At 41.9% G+C, this 19,708-nt stretch overlaps 1 protein-coding gene across 1 annotated transcript in view; it reads right to left on the bottom strand.

The window, feature by feature from the left end:
- LOC141128073 (multidrug and toxin extrusion protein 2-like) overlaps nt 1-19,708 on the bottom strand; it is a 373,391-nt gene that overhangs the window by 197,458 nt on the left and 156,225 nt on the right. The window contains exons 7-9 of the mRNA XM_073615140.1: nt 12,715-12,812; nt 5,088-5,185; nt 3,004-3,117 (exon numbers count right to left, since the gene is read on the bottom strand). Coding sequence (XP_073471241.1) covers nt 3,004-3,117; nt 5,088-5,185; nt 12,715-12,812 — 310 coding nt within the window. The remainder of the gene's footprint in view (nt 1-3,003; nt 3,118-5,087; nt 5,186-12,714; nt 12,813-19,708) is intronic.

The raw sequence follows: 19,708 nt of genomic DNA, 5'->3' as shown, positions 1-19,708 counted from the left end.
CAATTGCGTGGGTTGAACGGGCGCACCTCTAAACTTGTAATTTATTTTTTTTTTTTACGCTGGTTTACCTTTATGTATTTTTCTTTTAAGTAAATTTGCACACAGGTCATGTTAGCATGTTACGTTGCCAACATGTGACTTGTTAAAATTATGTAAAATGACTCTCGCTCCTCTAGCTCCTCCTAGAAGGGCATTTAACCTTCCCCCTCGAATGCATATAATTTCCTTAGGCTAGCTTTTGCTTTTAAAGGGGAACTCCACACTCCATTCTCCAATGCTCTTGTCTCCCCCCTCTAACCCCTTTGGATTTCCATGGGCTAACTTTTGCTTTTAACCACTTGCCACCCAGGCCAATTCTGACATTTCTCTCCTACATGTAAAAATCATCATGGTTTTGCTAGAAAATTACATAGAACTCCCAAACATTATATATGTTTTTTAGTAAAAACCCTAGAGAATACAATGGCGGTCGTTGCAACTTTTTTATCTCGCATGGTATTTGCGCAGCAATTTTTCGAATGCATTTTTGTGTTATTATAGCAAAAAGTAAAATATATTGTGTTTTTTTCAAAATTGTCGCTCTTCTTTTGTTTATAGCACAAAAAATACAAACCGCAGAGGTGATCAAAAAGAAAGCTCTATTTGTGGAAAAAAAAAGGACATAAATTTTGTTTGGGTACAGTGTTGCACGACTGCGCAATTGTCAGTTAAATCAACGCAGTGCCGAATCGCAAAAAATGGCCTGGTCATTGAGCAGCCAAATCTTCCGGGGCTGAAGTGGAAAATGAATGAGCCTTCTACAGTATGGGCATAATATAGGGTAATGGGCAAATAGTTGATTTGGAGTTTTTTTTCTTATTTTGCTTGTGGCTTTGGAATCACATTGGTGGTAGTGATGCCAAACCATCTCACTTGCCTTATCTATATGTACAATTTGCAATGCAGATATTTGAAGCACAGAGGGCTACACACATGATTTCTTTTTTACACAGGCAGAAAACGTTATGGGAAGATTTTGTAGCCTTGTGCATAGGTATAGTAAACAATCAAAGATTATGTCTCACCCAATGTGCATTTAACATCATAAGTAGATTGTGAAACATAATGAACAACTTCTGTGTAGTAAGACAGACCTGTTAAAATGTATCAATCTTTTTGTAATAGCTGTATAAGGCCCCTTTCACATGGTCGGACCGTTCATGTCCGCCTGTCAGTTTTGACGGCGGACCTGAACGGGCACTCTATGTTAGCCTATGGAGCGACGGTTGTCAGCGGAGACATGTCCGCTGACATCCGACTGGGTCCGATCCGCTAAAAGCAGACGGATGGCCCTACGTCCAGGTCCATCGCTGGCGGATCGGATCGGGTGAGATCTGATGAAAACGGACATGCTGTCCATTTTCATCCGATCCCTCCATAGGCGGCAGCGGCGCCTGACAAGCCCCTCCCTGCTCAGTGAGCAGAGAGGGACCTGTCATCCGCCGGCTCAGCAGAGATCAACGGAGAGATCTCCCGCTGAGCCGGCGGACCGAGGCGGGCTCCGTGGAAGCGGAGTCTGCCTTGTGTGAAAGGGGCTTTAGATGTTTACCATGACTTGAACATTACATTGTGATTCTGCTGCCAATAAACTGTAAATTTCATTTTTCTAAGAACAGTCTGGTCTTTTTTGGGTTTATTACAGTCAAAACATGGTCAAAATAAAATCCAGTATTTCCTTTTGTCAAATGTGATATGACTAAAGGCAAAATCTTTGTTGGATCATGATAAAGTGATTAGAACTGCTGTTAGGTATTTATAGCTGTCTATGTTCCCCTTGTAGGCAGGTACAGTCTACTTTCTCCATGGCAGGTGGTGCTCTGCAGTGGCACTGCAGTTGAAGAGGAAGTCAAGAGGAATATGGTTCCTCTATGGCAGTGGAAACCTTGCCCCCCCAGAGGTTTTGGAACTACATTTCTCATGATGCTCATGCACTCTGCAGTGTAGTTCAGCATCATGGGAAATGTAGTTCCAAAACATCTCTGGTGCCAAGGTTCACCCTCACTGCTCTTGGTTTTCTGGGTCACTGGGGAAGCTAACCCATTGAATGCTGCCACCCATGTGACTCTAGCAGCCATCGTGGGCCAGGCGAGCTGGTAGCGTTGGGACAGGTACCCTGCCTGGTAAGGACAGAACTAGCAGCAGGGAAATGTTCCTGACAAGGAGGGAAAGCACAGGGCTTGCAACTTCTCGGTACATCTTCCTGTTTAAATGCAAGACAGGCAGATCAGATTTTGCTCTCAATAGTTGCTGTCAGTTTGGCTAAATTTGGCACTTGTTCATAGCTGCAGCTATGAATAAGCGCCATGATGGGGCGTGAAACATGTTAGCTATTTTTCCTGTTTCTCCCTGTACATGAGGTGACTGCATTTGGATTTTATTTGTTTATATCAATAAAGATGCCTTCTATGGTGTGCGGTCCTCCAGCTTTCCTCAAGCTTGTGCAGAGCCAGCACCTGTGAGTTCTATTAGGGTGGGTGTCTTGATACGGATTTGAGAGATTGGAGCAGCAATCTTTTGCTTATGAACAGAGGTGAGGCTGTCAATCACAGACTTTGTGCTGGAGATCTCTCCCCTGTGACCTTTTCTCTTGGTGTCGGGAAAACTTGTCAGAAGTGATTCTTGCAGATAGCAGAGGAGTGAGGCAGCAGAGGAAAACGACACTTAGCGCTCTGGATTCAGACAACTATACACTATAGAGGGATGCTTTGCTCATATTTCATGTCTGAGGTTCACAACTTCTTTAAGAAATCACTCCGAGATTCAAGTTGCCCTAAATAGGAACCTGAATCAACTGGGATGCACACTGATGACCTCTTGGCCAAGTCTCTGTAGGTGGACAGACTGCCTGAACCTATAAAAGGAACACTGCATCAAGGGCCAGTAGAAAAGGACAAAGAGGGTCAGGACCCAAGAAATACAGCAGATAGAGCTGAGTGAACGTATTCCTAGAATATGTAAACCAACCTGCTAAAAAACCTCCAATTTCAAAAGCCCACCATTCAATGCAAAACATCAGCATGCTGGGGATAGCAAGGTATAATAATATATCCCACTCCTGGAGACAGTCTTTGGACCATCCTGAAAAGAGAAGATTTTTCAAAACAGCAGGATGTGCATGTATATCTAAATAACTATAAACATTAATATAAATGGAATATAATAACACCATTGTATATTTTTCCCTTGGTGCTTTAACCCTCTCATTGCCAAACATGTAACCTTAAAGTGATGCTAAACTATGGTTTAAAAAAAATATATTCTATTTTATTTATGTATTCTTACATTAACTAAGTGCTCACTATTGCTCTCAGCCTCCTCCAAAACTCAAAATTCCTTTGTTTTAAAAGAGAAGTATGTTTTTTTTTATTTTTTTGCCTAATCATACTTACCTAGGTGGATGCAGCATCAGATGCTGCATCTGTCCCCCGCTGTCTCTTCACTGAGAACCAAGCCACTGAACATCACTGATGGCTCGGTTCTCTCACCTCCCCGAGCAGAGAGCTTTCCTGCTCTGCTCCTCCACGCTCACTGGAATGCTGAGCTGTGGGGGGGCAGGGAGCAGCCGTCTCAGCCTCTCAGGGGCTCGCTGAGAGTCTGAGACTGCCATCAGTCCAGACAGCTGGAGGATCAAGACTTCCTAAGTCGGGATAACACACTGCCTCAACTGATTCCAGTGACGTCAGTGGAGAGCGGACTTCAGATTGCTCTCCACTGAAAACTATTCAGAGGAGTGCAAAATGAATTGCACACCTGTGACCCATTGGAGAAGCGCAGCCTAAAAAGCTCAGGCTGGACTTCTTTAGCTTCTGTGATCCAGTTTTCTGTTAGTGGGTTGCTATATTCTTTCTCCATGGTCCCACTGCATGTAGGAACATAGAAAAACTTTCTTGCTTGCTTGCCAAGATAGACTACAGACTATGGATTATGGACTATAGGGATTGTGGTGTGCATAGAGCATGCTGTCAATGGGAGGAAATTAAATAATGAGTCACATGCTTCCCAATATCTAGACGTACTTGGTGTTTTTCTTCACTCTCTGGGGGTGAAAAAAGCAGCAGGGGAATAAGTAGAAAATATATATGTGTTGCTGACAGATCCACCATTACAGTGAACCTTTTGTTTTACTCTGCAACGTCAAAGCACTGGTTTTCTTTAAAGGAAAACTATAATGAAGACTAAAAGTGTACCCAAAGCAGGGGCTGTTCTGCTTGAAAATCACCAACCTTCCTTCAAAAAGCGATATAACTGTTTATCCATATTCAAAATAGGTAGGTGTTTTAGTGATAGTGCTTTATTTTATTCCTTGAAAACCTTGTCACCAAGGGAGGTTTTTTCTAAGATGTGATACCTTGGCTTTTGCGCTCTCACTATACCAATCTGGGTAAACTCTGGCCCCCAACCTATTTGTAAAGACTTTTATTTCCTTAAAAAATGTCACGTCATGAGAACAATGCCACTATGCTTTAATAAATCCCCTGCTGGTATGGCCCTAAAAGTATAGGAAAAGTTATAACTGCTAGCTCCCAGGATGGTATTCCCACTGCATTCTATTTTCAAAGTGGTAGTCATCACTTCACTTGTCACAAAGTCCCCTCTTAGAGTGATGTTAAAAAAAATCAATTACCTCCAAATTTATATCACTCGTAAACTATAAATTGAATTCATTGATATTTAGAAACTCAAAGGCAACAATTTGTTCCAATGTACCACTCAAGACTAACAGCGGGTCATCTATATAATGGCTGACTTTTGCAATGTCAATAAGGCTTCATACACGCACGCTTATTGTTCCATACACCCATGAAAGGGCTGTTTTCCCAGTATGGGATCAGATTGAATTCTGATCCATGCATCAATCCCACATGGATGTACACTCTGGGATGCACTTGGAGAACCATGTTGATTCATGCAACCATCTGTCTGTCTTTAATTTGAACAGGCTTCCTGCATGTGGCTGTGCCTCCCATTTGAGGAAAGACCCTGAACACAGGTGTACAGAATAGTAAGCTGATGTTAAGAAGGTCTAACTATGTACTTTTTTAACATACCTCCCCATGTTTCCACATGCACTTTTTTACCAACTATATATAGAAAAATTGTAAGTGACATCATCCACTGAGAAACTGTGTTTGCCCAAGCTGAACCTCTGAAAAAAAATAAATATATAAGTAAATTATTATCATGGAGATATATACATTATTTCCAAATGCACATATTCAGCCATTGATTAGGTAAATACAAAAACACTGTTGATTAGGTATATATATTAAAACATTTTGCAAACATACAGCAAGGCACATGTTCAGAATTGAAGCAACATGGCTGTCTATATTTCCTTACTCATCTCTCCACTCCATATCCCGTCATATTCAAGTGCATCTACAACTAGTCTGTATTTAATAATCAGTACATCCCAAACTTATTAGATGTGTTAAAACTTCACGTTATTAATTTAATAAAAATCATGTAGTAATGCTCAGAAACAATGCATTACATGCTTGCATCACCATGATCCTGCATCTACACCTATACAGTTATTGCAATCTTGCTGTAGGGAAACCTGAAGGCTGCCACTGTTAATCTCTTTCTGAAAATGAAAGTTGTCTGGCTGTTATGTTCACTCTGGATTCAGTGCTTTCAGATACTTACCTGGTATATGGATAAATATTGGCTTTTCTAATTTTATTGATCTGAAAATGTGACAACATTTTGAAGCCAGTGTTTGAAAATCTGAAAAATATATATATCTGAAAATGTTTTAAAGCCATCACAGTGTTTAACTAGCATTTTCAGTTGGGGGGGGGGGGGACAGTAACAGTCACCTTATTTTTCCCATAGCAGGCTTTCTTTAAAAATTGTCACGATACAATGAATGGTCATCAGTTGAAGGGAACGTCTGCCTTCACTTTAGTTTCTGCCACCTCGTATCTCCCTGTATATTGTTTAAGTGGCACTATTAAAGTAATCAGCCAGTAGAAAATCCCATCCGGGCGTGCGATGGGAGACGTGTGGACGTGAGAACGCAACGTCCGTCATGGAGGGAGTGGCCTGAGTGTGTCAGCCGGCCGGGAAGCGGACGCCGACCCGAGGAGAGCTGCAGCGGTACCCAGCGGTGGAGACGATATGAGAGACGCTTCGTCCCCGCAGAGGATACCTACGCTGGCCGACCTAGAACCCACGCGCTACCACTGCGACGCCCACTCATAGAGATATATGGGATCAGCTGGACTGTGACAGAGTGGGACGGTGTACGAGAACAGCAGGTGGCGGATCCCCCCCTTCCTTCCCTCACCGAGCCTTTACCCCCAATTTCCCTGTGTGTGAGCGCCCTTGGCCCCATTCATTGTGGCCCCTGCAGAACCCTCACAGACCAAAAGGTTCCATGTGGCTGACAAGGTGAAGACCGGGAGGGAACCCGGATATGCTGAGTAACAGGAGCCGATGAAAAAGAGCACGGAAGGGCAGAAAAAAGAGGTACCCCGTAAGGGATGGTATAGGATAGCACTGCATTTGTATCATTGTTACAGTATATGATAATAATCTGCCGGTTACTAAATGGGACTGCATCATAAATGAAACAACAATTGGTGAATTGAAGAGGTAACCATGTGTAAAGTGCCATACCCCAAAAAGGCTCATTGAGAGGTAGGACTTTGTCTATTGCACAATACAGAGAACTCATGAGGTGGTCTGTTCTTTCACTCTTACCAGAGGAATAAATAGCAGTGTCGGAATCATACAAAGCCAAGAGGAGTATTGCATTCGCCCAAAGAACCTGCTGAACACGCACATGATAAGAAATGGTGACCAGGTGTATTATACTTGAATGGTGTATATCTGGTTAAATTATTCCTAGTAAGCACATCAAAGAGCAGTTCCCCAGGTTGTACTGTACTGTTTGGGCAGTACTAAAAATCTTCTTGGCATTAGCAGGCTCTGTAGTCAGAATTGTATAATCATACCGTCTTTATATCCTTTATTTGAATAGAAAAGTAGGGGGCCCCTGACAGCTGATCTCAGCTATTATGGCTGAGCGATCCCCTCCCCCCCCTTTTTTTTTCCTTTTTTTCCTTTTTATTTTTTCCTCTCTCCCACCATTTCACTAAATTGATTTGGAAGGAGTAGAGGGAATTAAGGCTGGGGAAACGGAGAAACGGATAAAATGGATAAAAAGGAAAGGTAACATGAGTAAAGTTACAACCAAATCAACAAGGGGGGGAGCCCCTCAAGTCCCCGAAAGATAAAACTGCAGCCAGTTTGATCAAACAGTTTATGTCACAGGGAGCCAGTCCCAGGAGCACGGTTCTGGAGAAACAGGGATCAACTATAATGGAAAAAAAAAGGGTACTGAAAAAAAAAACAGGAGAGACACCAGACCACTCCAGGGAGGACTTTACCACAGAGAGCGAGTTAGAAATGAGCAGAGTGGAGGGGAAAACAGTCGAGGCTCATCCCCCCACAAAACGAGAAATGATGGAGATGTTCCTGAGGTTAGAAAATTCAATAAAATCAGACATAAACATGCTGAGAGGGGTCTTGGGAAATCTGCTGGAAAAAGAGTAGAGAAGACACAAAAAAGAACAGAGAATCAAAGACAGGAGCTCTGCAACCTCAAACAGCAAATTAAAATAACACAACAAAACCAGAAGAAAATCCTATACAGATTAGAGGATCAGGAGAATAGGAACAGAAGACAAAACATCAGAATTCGCTCAGCCCCAGAAAAAAAGGGAGAGGATTTGAGAAAAATTATTAACACAATATTTGGCCCCCTTTTAGACAAAGGAGCAGAAGAACCCCTAAGAATCGAGAGAGTGCACCACGTCAGTAATTTCTACAATTCAGAAACAGAAAGGCCACGGGACATATTAGTAAGATTTAAATTCTATGAAGATAAAATGGAAATCTGGACGAAATTAAGAGGAAAACCGTCTGTGTCCTACGAGGGAGCTGAGTTACAGGTGTACTCCGATCTGGCCCCAGAAACTCTTGCAAGAAGGCGACTACTTAAGCCCCTACTGGAGATGATGAGAACTCAAAACATTAGATATAGCTGGGGGTTCCCAGCCTGTCTGGTGGGTTTAAGAGGGGGGAGATCTGCCAGATTACGGTTCCCCGAAGAACTAGGGGAATTTTGTAATAAACTTGATTTACAGGTGCCAGACCTGCCGGGCTGGTTTGAGGAAGAATAGGAATTTTTACAGGAAGAAGATAACAATCATAGGTCATATGTATTATTTAAAATGTAGATGTTGGGTGGTCCAGGGGGGTTTGGGAGGGGGGTGGTCATGGAAGGAGGATGTGGGTCGATTAGGAGTGGGCTTCCGGTGACTGGCCGGATCACCTCACCCGCAGTATCCATCTTGTGGGGAGGGGTGGGGGGGCACACTTAAAGCCTCACCTCAGGACAAAGAGATCTGGAGAGGGCTTTGGTTTTTTGGGCTCTCAACGATCTAGGGGCCAACATGGGGCCAAGACGAGGGGGGGAGTAGTGTGGTGTGGTGGGGGAGGGGGGAGGAAGGAGGGAGGCGGGGGAGGGCACCGCTGGTATTGCGTATAAAAGTACATCGGATCCTCCACTAGGACAAGAAAAGTGTGGTCAGCACAAGAAAACAGTGAAAAAGAAATGATAACAATATATTTCATGACTTATAATGTTAGGGGATTAAATACTCCCACTAAGAGACATAAGATTTTAAAAGAGTTAAAAAGGTATGGGGCAGAGGTGATCTTTTTACAGGAGACCCATCTATCCCATGAGTCTAATGTGAAATTGCACTCCTCTGATTTCCCTGACATGGTACTATGGAGATACCATCACTAAGAGAGCAAGGAGGTTGCAATAGGGTTCGCAAAAGGAACCAGGTTTATCCTTGAAGAAACAAACATTTATGCTCCGAATTGGAATCCAATTAAATACTTGAATGTTACCTTGGGGAAGTTGATGGTTTTCAAAAGGGGGTACGTGATCCTGATGGGTACAGGGGATGAATAACGTACAACTAAGGAAGATAAAACAAAAATTGTACAGGTGCCAAATGGTGGACATTTGGAGGATCCTTCATCCTAAAACACAAGATTTTAAGCTTTACTCCCCTGTACATGGGTCCTACTCGAGGATTGACTATATATTGGTCGAACATAGAATCATCGACTGGGTGATAGACTCCAGGGTAGAGATATCTACACTATCAGGCCACTCCCCAGTAGGTATGAAGATGAACGTCCCGGGAAACCAAAGACAACCTATTGTCTGGTGTCTAAATGAGGACCTAATTCGGGATGAGGTGAGCTCTGCAATAGTGAAGAAGGGAGGAATTCTTTGCAATAAACGATACAGGGGAGGTATCCGGGGCTACCTTGTGGGAGGCTCACAAAGCCTACATAAGGGGGATTTTGATAGAAGTAGGATCAAGAAGAAAAAAAGAGAGAACAGGGAAAATTAAAAAATGAACGGAAGAAATACGCAGAGCCGAACAAGTACACAAAAAACATCTGAGCAAACACTCAGGGGTATTCCAAAACTTAGTAACCAAAAGAAATGAATTGAAGGGGCTTATTGAACAAGAAACCAGAAAAACTTTCAATAGAATAGCTAAAGAAAGATACCAGTGGGGGAATAAAGCTAGCAAACATCTTGCCAGAATGCTGCAAAAGAAAAAAAGCTACAAATTATATTGAAAAAATTCAAACCAAAGGAGGAGACATGGTACACTCGACTAAAGACATAGCTGAAACATTCAAAAATTACTATCAGGACCTGTATTCAGTAGATCATGGTGGATGTCAATCAGATGAAAAGGGAGGTAAAATAAATGACTTTTTAAAAAAGCTAGATTACCTAAGGTCCCAGAGAATGTAAGGGAGACATTAGAGACCCCTATAACAGAGGAGGAAATAAATAAAGCCCTATCGGATTCAGCCCTGGGGAAAAGCCCTGACCCGGATGGGTTTACTATGTATTACTATAGAAAATACAAAAAGATCTTAACCCCAAGGCTATGTCAATATATGAATGGCCTGGGGGTGGATTATGAAATAAGTAGGGAAGCCCTGTCAGCCATGATCGCCATGATCACAGTAATCCTGAAGGAAGGGAAAGATGGGACGATGTTCCAGCTACAGGCCAATTTCGCTCCTGAATGCAGATATAAAATTGTATGCTAAGGTATTGGCAGGTAGGATGAAAGGACTGATGAACTTTTTGGTACATCCGGATCAGGTTGGATTCACCCCGAGAAGGGAGGGAAGAGATATTGGGGTGAGAACGTTACTTTTACTTCAGAGGATAAAAGAAAGTGGGCCCCCAGGTCTACTCCTGTCAATAGATGCTGAAAAGGCTTTCGATAGGGTGGACTGGGGGCTCATGATACAGACCTTAGAAATTATGGGAATTGGTCCCAGAATGATCCGATGGATTAAATCGTTATACCACCACCCCACTGCTACTATAAGAATAAATGAGTCTATCCCTTTCGAAATGAAAAATGGGACAAGACAGGGGTGTCCCCTTTCCCCCTTGTTATTTGTGTTATCTCTGGAGCCATTATTGGCTTCGGTCCGAAATAATCCCAATATTAGTGGATTTAAGATTGGAGATGAAGAGCATAAACTTGCAGCATTCGCCGATGACGTACTATTTTATATTGCTGACCCTAGGATCACAATGCCTAACTTACTAAAAAACTCTAAAACAATATGGTGAAATTTCCAATTTTAAAATAAATTTAGCTAAGTCTGAAATTCTTAACATAAATATATGTAAGCCAGAAGAACAAATGACTTTGCCTGGAGGAAAGAACTTAAGTATCTGGGAATAAAGTTAGCAAACAATATGAAGAAGATATATAAAATAAACTACCTTCCGCTGCTAGATGAAATTAGAACTGAATGCAATAGACTAATGATCAAGCCTATATCATGGATAGGACGTATCAATACCATAAAGATGGCCCTCTTGCCAAGGATCACCTATAAGTTCCAAATGTTGCCAGTGGCATTATCTCAGACATACCTCAGAAAGCTCAAATCGATAATAATGAATGCAATTTGGAAATTTAAAAAAACGAGAGTACTCTTCTCAATTTTAAGACAGGAAAAGCATAGGGGAGGGTTGGTTGTACCGGACATCCAAAAATATTATAAAGCTATAGTGTTGTCAAGGGTAGTGGAATGGGTTAAGGAAAGAAACGAAAAAAGATGGGTTAGTATAGAAAAAACACTAAGTAAGGCACAATTGGGAAACATTATTTGGAATCCGACACACTCTAGAACACTGGACGTAAACACACATGCACTGACACGCAATGTTTTAAAAATTTGGGACACTATGTATAAACATATTAACGGGGAGCATAATTCACCATTAGTCACACTGAAAAATAACAAATTTTTTGTACCAGGGGAAAAGACAATAGGTGGGAACTGGATAAAAAAAGACACGATACAGTTAGGAGATTTAATAAAAAAAGGGAAAATTCTTTCACTCCAAGAGTTAAAACACAATAAGGATCTATGGTTGATGGATGAATGGCGGTACCTCCAGTTGGACCATTTTGTCAAGAGTTTACCCCAACCAATTAGATCAGGGGACGAGCTGACTCCACTGGAACGGCTTTTTACAGCAGAGAATACAAAAAATACGATCTCTAAATTATATAAACTCTTGTTGAAGGTGGACAAAGTGGAGATCCCGCCATTTATAAAAAAATGGGAACACGAACTGGGGTCACAAAGAGATAAGACCACTATACGTAAAATATTGAAGCTAATTCACAGTTCATCAGTTGATAGTAGAACTGCTGAAATGAATTATAAATGTCTTACTAGATGGTATGCAACTCCAGATAAAATCAGCAAATATCAAAGGGATAAATCTGCAGAGTGTTGGCGAGGTTGTAAAGTAGTAGGGACAATGGCTCACCTGTGGTGGGATTGCCCCAAAATTACAAATTATTGGAAAAAGATTCTACAGTATATAAAAGAAATCACTAAAAAAGAGATAGCGGAAGATCCGTGGGTTGTTTTGTTCCACAGCCTGGAGGGAGACACGAAGCAATATAAAGATTCATTGATACCACACCTGTTAAACACAGCAAAAAGACTTATCCCCAAGAAATGGCAAGAAAAGGAAAGTCCAACTATATGGGAGTGGATAGACTCAGTAGAGGAAACATGTACTCTGGAACGCCTGAGGGTTAGTTTAGTCGATATCAATGAGGGAATTAAAGAGAAGTGGGAATGCTGGGAGAAGTTTAAAAGATCATGGAGCTATACTGAGGAAGTGAGAGATATGTTCTAGAACAGGGACTGACGGAACAAATATCCATTTAGGGATGGTACGCAGAGGTTGGGGGGGGGGGGGGGAATTGGTTGCAGATTTTGTACTAATGTTACATACTTTTGTGTATGAAGTGTCACGTGAAATTTTCTTTTTCTAAGTGCTTCAGTTAAATGCCACCATGATGTGACAATGAGAGGGGACGAAAATGAACTGTAAAGGTGAACTAAGTCTCTCAAAAGAGTTCGCTGATGTGGAAAAAAAAAAAAGAAAATCCCATCCATCTATTCCAACACTACTGTTCATTTGTGAATGGCAATATTTTTTGTAAAAAGATTGCCTTTTGGTGTTCTAAAAATAACAGTGAAACATAAAAATAAATGTGATATACTTACTCAAATTCCAATTTCAAGATGTACATGAAAATAGCGTTGACAACGGCATTCATGATGTTTACTGCTACACCAATGAAAACCTGAGGCCATAAAATACCCTAGAAAAGGAAAAACATATGGTTGTTTAATTCTACTTAAAAAAACATAATTTTTTCATATCCAGAGGAGGCTTTTATAAACTACACTAGCCTACGCTGGCAGCTCCTAAACTTGAGTTTAGGAGCTTTTGAAATTTTTTGGCCAAAGCTCCTCAACTCAACTGCATAAAGAGCTTTTTTTGGCAGAGTTTAGGAGCAGCCACATTGAGGTGAGCTTCAGGATAGGAATGTTTTGATTGCTAGCCGTGGAAAAACACAAGATGTGGAAAAAATGTGCAGCGGTTTTGCTGCGTTTCACGTTTTGTGTTTTTCTGCGCACATGCTAAATGTAGGCCAGTGTACATGAAGCCTTAAAATGCTATTTTTAACACCATAATACTAACTGCAGTTAAGTCAAAGATTGGGCGGCCATGCCATTTGGAACAAAACACAGCTTGTAGCACTGCAGTAACTTCCTCCTTTTTAGCTTTGCTTGTGCAGGGTTTGTATTAGCCATGCCAGTGTTTGCAATTGGACTTATGGAGTTTAAAATTGTTATTTACATAAATATAATGTGGACTTGTACTGTACCAATAATTTGGATCATTTTCAGTAAGAATTGCCTTATTAATGTGCGGAAAAGGTCTGTTGGTTGTTCAGTTGGTGAAGGTGCTCAGTAGTAAGGTCTCAGTTAGCAAGAATAACTTGCACAAATTTGTGACAATGTTGAAATGTACGTCTGTTAACTTGTTGCCCATTTTTACTGGCAAGTTGTACACTTGCAGAGCACTTGAAGCACAAGTTCTGGTTGACACGTTTACAATTTGAAGCAAAATCGCTTGTCAAGTCTCTAGCAGGAGCAAAGTTGCAGTGGTCTACAGCAAGAGCTCTGCAAGTCTACAGCATAAAAATTCAGCAACAGTGACCCCTGTGGTGGGATGACTATTGCACAACATAACATAGCCAAAACTTGCAGGAGGCTTGCAGCCTGTTTGTAAAGAAAGTTGATCTGGAGTCATGCAATGCGGACTTGCTGCAACTGTGCAACAAACTTGTGAAGCCTGGCAAGTCTAGCAATAGCTTAGCAAGTCATTTTCAAACTTTCAGCACAAATGCTTGCTATCTGGGGTGTTTAAAAATAGGTGGAAGTCATTTGTTTTTGTTACGGTTCTTTATTTCACAAAATAAAGCATGTTTTGTGGCTAAAGTTGCCACTTCCTCAGTTCAAGGTGAAGTAAATGATGTTAATGGTGGTGAAATGATCTCATCCAGTGAAGGCCTCATGAGATCCACCATCACCTTGCCGCAATCAACGCCATTGTTATCAGCTTGAACTGGGGAAGTGGCAACTTTTGCCATGAAACAGGTTTAATTTGGTGAAATAAAGAAACCTTACATTTATACAAAACGGACGACTCCCACCTATAACCCCCCCAAGACTGAGAAAGTGACCACCTCAACCCTGTGTGGGGACAGGTTTTCTACACCTGCTCACTTGGAAGGTTGTTTTTTTCCACCCAAATGGGTGACCGCAGCCTCAACAGTTGTGAGTCATTTTATATTTATTTCTTTCCCACTGTGGAACCATTCTTCTAGTCACATACCTTCTTTTTAAGCATCCTATTTATTACCATAACAAAATTACTACACTATAAGGGCCCTCACACCTCCTTTTACTTTCCAGGGGACAATCCAAACCAAACCAGAGGTTGCTGGCCAGCTTTAGGACTGTACCCTTTGGACCCCATCTGACTACCACACCTTAGAAGTCTCATTAATGCGTCACAAATACAGTGTACTGCACTAGGCCTCAAAGAGGCAGTTAGCAAAGCCTTTACTTTGGTGTGTTATATCAGCTGGCTTGGGTCAGGAGCAGATGGTGGTGCATTTACCATCATGTGGTCCTCAGATATGGCACAGGGTTCACTTATGGACCTCCATGAAAGCATGGCCTCACAAGATGTAAAGTTAAATGTGATTGCTTTTGATGAAGGGCTAAGGCCGAAACACGTCAGCATTTTTGGATGATGTTTTTTCTGTAATGCTCAAATAAATATTTTCTATGGAGAAGCTGTCGCGTTGCCGGCCTGTACTTTCTAAAGTTAAATGTGACCCTGATCAGACCTATTTGCTGAAAATGTGCTGGAACCTGTAAGTGAAATAAAGCCAATGGTATAGAGTTTAGAAATGTCGCTCCATTCCTGGGAACTGGCTAAACAACCGGACCCATGGATATTCTGTCCTTATGTGACCACTTCTAGGTCTTCTAGGTTTTTCGGTAAGGAAAAGCACTTATAACTCATAGCATCTGATTCATATTTTCATCTAAACTAAATTCCAGAATGCTATAATAAACACATAAAAAAATTTCAAATCTTAAATGAGAGAAAATGCCTGCAACTGAAAAGATAAAGGGGAGGGGTATGTCTATATATCAAGAATAACGTACAAGTGAATGTGAGAGATGACATCACTAAGGGAGCTAGGGAGGAGGTAAAATCCTTATGGGTAGCACTCCAAAGGGATGAAGCTAAGGGGAAAATACTGGGAGTATGCTATAGGCCCCCTAACCTGAGGGAGGAGGCGGAGGTGGACCTCCTATCACAATTTGGATTAGCAGCAAGAAAGGGAAGTGTCATCATAATGGGGGATTTTAATTATTCAGACATAGACTGGGCGGAGGGAACCACACATTCGTCTAAAGGCTCGCCAGTTCCTAAATGTCTTGCAGGACAATTTCATGGGTCAGAAGGTAGATGCACCAACTAGAAATAAAGTATTACTAGATCTACTGATTACCAACAATACAGACCTGATCACGGATGTGGAAATATGGGGAAATTTAGGAAACAGCGATCACAGTATGGTTTCGGTATAAATGATACAAATAGGAAACATAAGGGGAATACAAAGACACTGAATTTCAAAAGAGCCAACTTCCCTAAACTACGTACCTTGCTAGAAGGCATAAGTTGGGATAAAATCTTAGGAACAAACAACAGGGAAGAGAGATGGGTTAGCTTTAAGAGCATATTAACCACTTGCCACCCGCCATATAGCAGAATGACGGCGGCAAAGTGGTTTCAATATCCTGACCGGACTACATATTTTGTGATCAGGATATTAAGCTGTTGCGCGCCCCCAGGGGCGTGCATTGCGGCGATCGTTGTTGCTCTGTGTCAGTCTGACACTCCGCAACTCCGATCTAGGTAAAGAGTCTCTGACGGAGACTCTTTACCACGTGATCAGCCATGTCCAATCACGGCTGATCACGATGTAAATAGGTAGAGCCGGTGATCGGCTTTTCCTCACTCGTGTCTGACAGACGCGAGTAGAGGAGAAACTATCGGCTGCTCTCCTGACAGGGGGGCTGTGCTGATTGTTTATCAGCACAGCCCCCCCTCGGATCCCGCCCAGGACCACCATCATGCCGCCCAGGACCACCAGGATGGCCATCCACACTGGACCACCATGTTATGCCCCCCCAGACCCCCCCCGGGAAATACCAATCAATGCCCAGGCAGCTGCCAATCAGTGCCCACTCATAATGCCTACCACTGCCAGTGCCACCAGGGATGCCTATCAGTGCCTCATACCAGTGCCGCGTATCAGTGCCCATCAGTGCCACGTATCAATGCCCATCAGTGCCCAGCAGTGCCGCCTATAAGTGCCCAGCAGTGCCGCCTATAAGTGCCCAGCAGTGCCGCCTATAAGTGCCCAGCAGTACCGCCTATCAGTGCCACCCATAAGAACCCATCTTTGCAGCCTTTCAGTGCCCATCAGTGTTGCCTATCAGAGCCCATCAGTGTCCACCAGTGCCACCCAGTGCGACCTATGAGTGCCCATCAGTGCCGCCTATCAATGCCCATCAGTGCTGCATATCAGTGCCACCTACCAGTGCCCATCAGTGCCGCATATCAGTGCCTATCGTCAGTGCCCGTCAGTGCCCGCTTATTGGTGCCACCTCATCGGTGCCGCCTTATCAGTGCCTGTCAGTGCCGCCTTATCAGTGAAAGAGAAAACTTACTTATTTACAAAATTTTATAACAGAAACAAAAGCAAAATTTTTATTTTTTTCAAAATTTTCTGTCTTTTTTTATTTGTTTAGCAAAAAATAAAAACCGCAGAGGTGATCAAATGCCACCAAAAGAAAGCACTATTTGTGGGAACAAAATGATAAAAATTTAGATTTTGGGTACAGTGATGAATGACCGCGCAATTGTCATTCAAACTGCGTCAGCACTGAAAGCTGAAAATTGGCCTGGGCAGGAAGGTGTATAAGTGCCCTGTATTGAAGTGGTTAAATAAGGGCATTAGCCAGTGCATCCCATTGGGTAATACATTTAAAAAAGCGAACAAAAGACCTGGAGGGCTTAACTCCAATGTAAAAATGCATATAAAAGCAAAGGAGAAGGCCTTGAAAAAATACAAGGTTGAGGGATCATCATCAGCATTCCGACTTTATAAAGAATGCAATAAGATATGTAAGGGTGCAATTAGGGCAGCTAAGATAGAACAAGAATGACACATAGCGGAGGAGAGCAAAAAAAAATCCCAAGAAAATCTTAAAGTATGTAAACAGTAAAAAAGGGAGTTCAGACCATATTGGCCCTATAAATGATGAGGAAGGACATCTGGTTACAAAGGATGGGAAGATGGCAAAGGCATTGAATTTATTCTTCTCCTCAGTTTTCACGAGGGAATCAGGGGCTTTGGTAACCAAAACTGCAGTGCTTATCCTCATGACACGTCACAGAAAGCACCCTCATGGCTAACAGCGGACAGAATTAGAATTAGACTTGGGAAACTTAACATTAATAAATCACCGGGAATGGATGGCTTGCACCCGAGGGTACTTAGGGAACTCAGTCAAGTAATTGTCAGACCATTGTTCCTAATTTTTACTGACAGTCTACTGACTGGAATGGTACCAGCATATTGGAGAAAAGCCACTGTAGTGCCAATATTTAAAAAGGACCCAAAATAAATCTCTGGGAATTACAGACCAGTTAGCCTAACATCAATAGTAAGCAAGCTCTTGGAGGGAATGATAAGGGACTATATACAAGATTTTAGTAATGAAAATGGTATCGTTAGCAGTAATCAGCATGGGTTCATGAAGAATCGTTCTTGCCAAACCAATCTATTAACCTTCTATGGGGAAGTAAGTTGCCATCTAGATAAAGGAAGGCCAGTAGATGTAGTGTATCTGGATTTTGCAAAAGCGCTTGACACAGTTCTCAATAAACGTTTACTGTACAAAATAAGATTCGTTGGCATGGGCCATAGGGTGAGGATATAGATTGAAACCTGGCTACAAAGGTGGTGATAAATGGGGAATACACGGAATGAATTTATTCATAAACGACATGGAGGATGGGGTAAACAGCTCAATCTCTGTATTTGCGGAAGATACTAAGCTAAGCAGGGCAATAACTTCTCCACAGGATGTGGAAACCTTGCAAGAAGATCTGAACAAATAAATGAGGTGGGCAACTACATGGCAAATGAGGTTTAACCTCCCTGGCGGTATGATTATTTCTGATTTTAGGTGCTGAAAGCGGTACAATTATTTTGCACAGAAATTTGGCGTTTTATATTGTAGGCCTGTAATTCTTAGGAATAGTTCACTTGAATCTGTCCAAACAAGAGTCTAGTAGACATCCCGGGTATGATAAAGTTTGAAAAACGAAATAAAAAATTATAATATAATAAATAACTATAAATAATTATAACAAATAATAATATAATAATAATAAAAATTATTCAATAATGTAATCAAATCAAAAACACTGAAATTTGCTCAGTTGCAGAATTTTAGCTTTTGTTACTTTTAGTGTTTGATGACGGATCTCCTCACAAATCACTATCGCTCAATTCTGCGAGTGATTCTAATTTATTATCGCTTTTTTCTAGCTGCTCTAAAACCACTTTTGATGTAAAGAGACAGTTTTGGTTGCTATGGACAATCTCCAGTTTCCTGGCAGAAAGAACAGTTTTATATATATAAAACTGCATGCAGGACACTGGACAGACCACTAGGGACAAAGGGGATGTGTAGTTATTTGATACAGTACTGTAATCTGTAAGATTACAGTATGCTGTATCTATACTGTGTGTTTCACTTTTGAATTTACCGCCGAACTCCGTCCCCGTGCGTCGCAACGCTCGCAGGGAACGGAGCTCGGCACTGTGAATCGAGCGAGACACAGCGGCTCGCCGATCACAGCGGGGAGACATCGCAGGATCCAGGGGACAAGGCAAGTATGCTCTTCCTGGATCCTGCGATGCAAGCCCGAGTCTGGCTCGGGGTTACCGCTTTTGGTATGAAAAATCCAACCCGAGCCAGACTCGGGATTAATGTAGAAAAATGTAAAATAATGCATTTGAGTGGCAAAATATGAATGCAATCTATACACTAAGGGGAGAACCTCAGATGGAAAAGGACCTGGGAGTCCTAGTAGATGATAGGCTCAGCAATGTCACGCAATGCCAAGCTGCTGCTAACAAAGCAAACAGAATATTGGCATGCATTAAAAAAGGGATTAACTCCAGAGATAAAGTGATAATTCTCCCACTCTACAAGACTTTGGTCCGGCTGCACCTGGAGTATGCTGTCCAGTTCTGAGACCAGTCTTCAGGAAGGATGTACTGGAAATGGAGCGAGTACAAAGAAGGGCAACAAAGCTAATAAAGGGTCTGGAGGACATTAGTTATGAAGAAAGGTTGCGAGCACTGAACTTATTGGAGAAGAGATGCTTGAGAGGGGATATGATTTAAATTTACAAAGACCATACTGGTGACCCCACAATAGGGATAAAACTTTTTTGCAGGGAGTTTAACAAGACACGTGGCCACTCATTAAAATTTAAAAAAAAAAGAGGTTTAACCATAAACTGCATAGGGGGGTCTTTACT

The sequence above is a fragment of the Aquarana catesbeiana genome, linkage group LG02, assembly GCF_042186555.1.
Source record: "Aquarana catesbeiana isolate 2022-GZ linkage group LG02, ASM4218655v1, whole genome shotgun sequence".
NCBI classification, from domain to species: Eukaryota; Metazoa; Chordata; class Amphibia; order Anura; family Ranidae; genus Aquarana; species Aquarana catesbeiana.
This window is presented reverse-complemented; position numbering and strand designations above follow the sequence as displayed.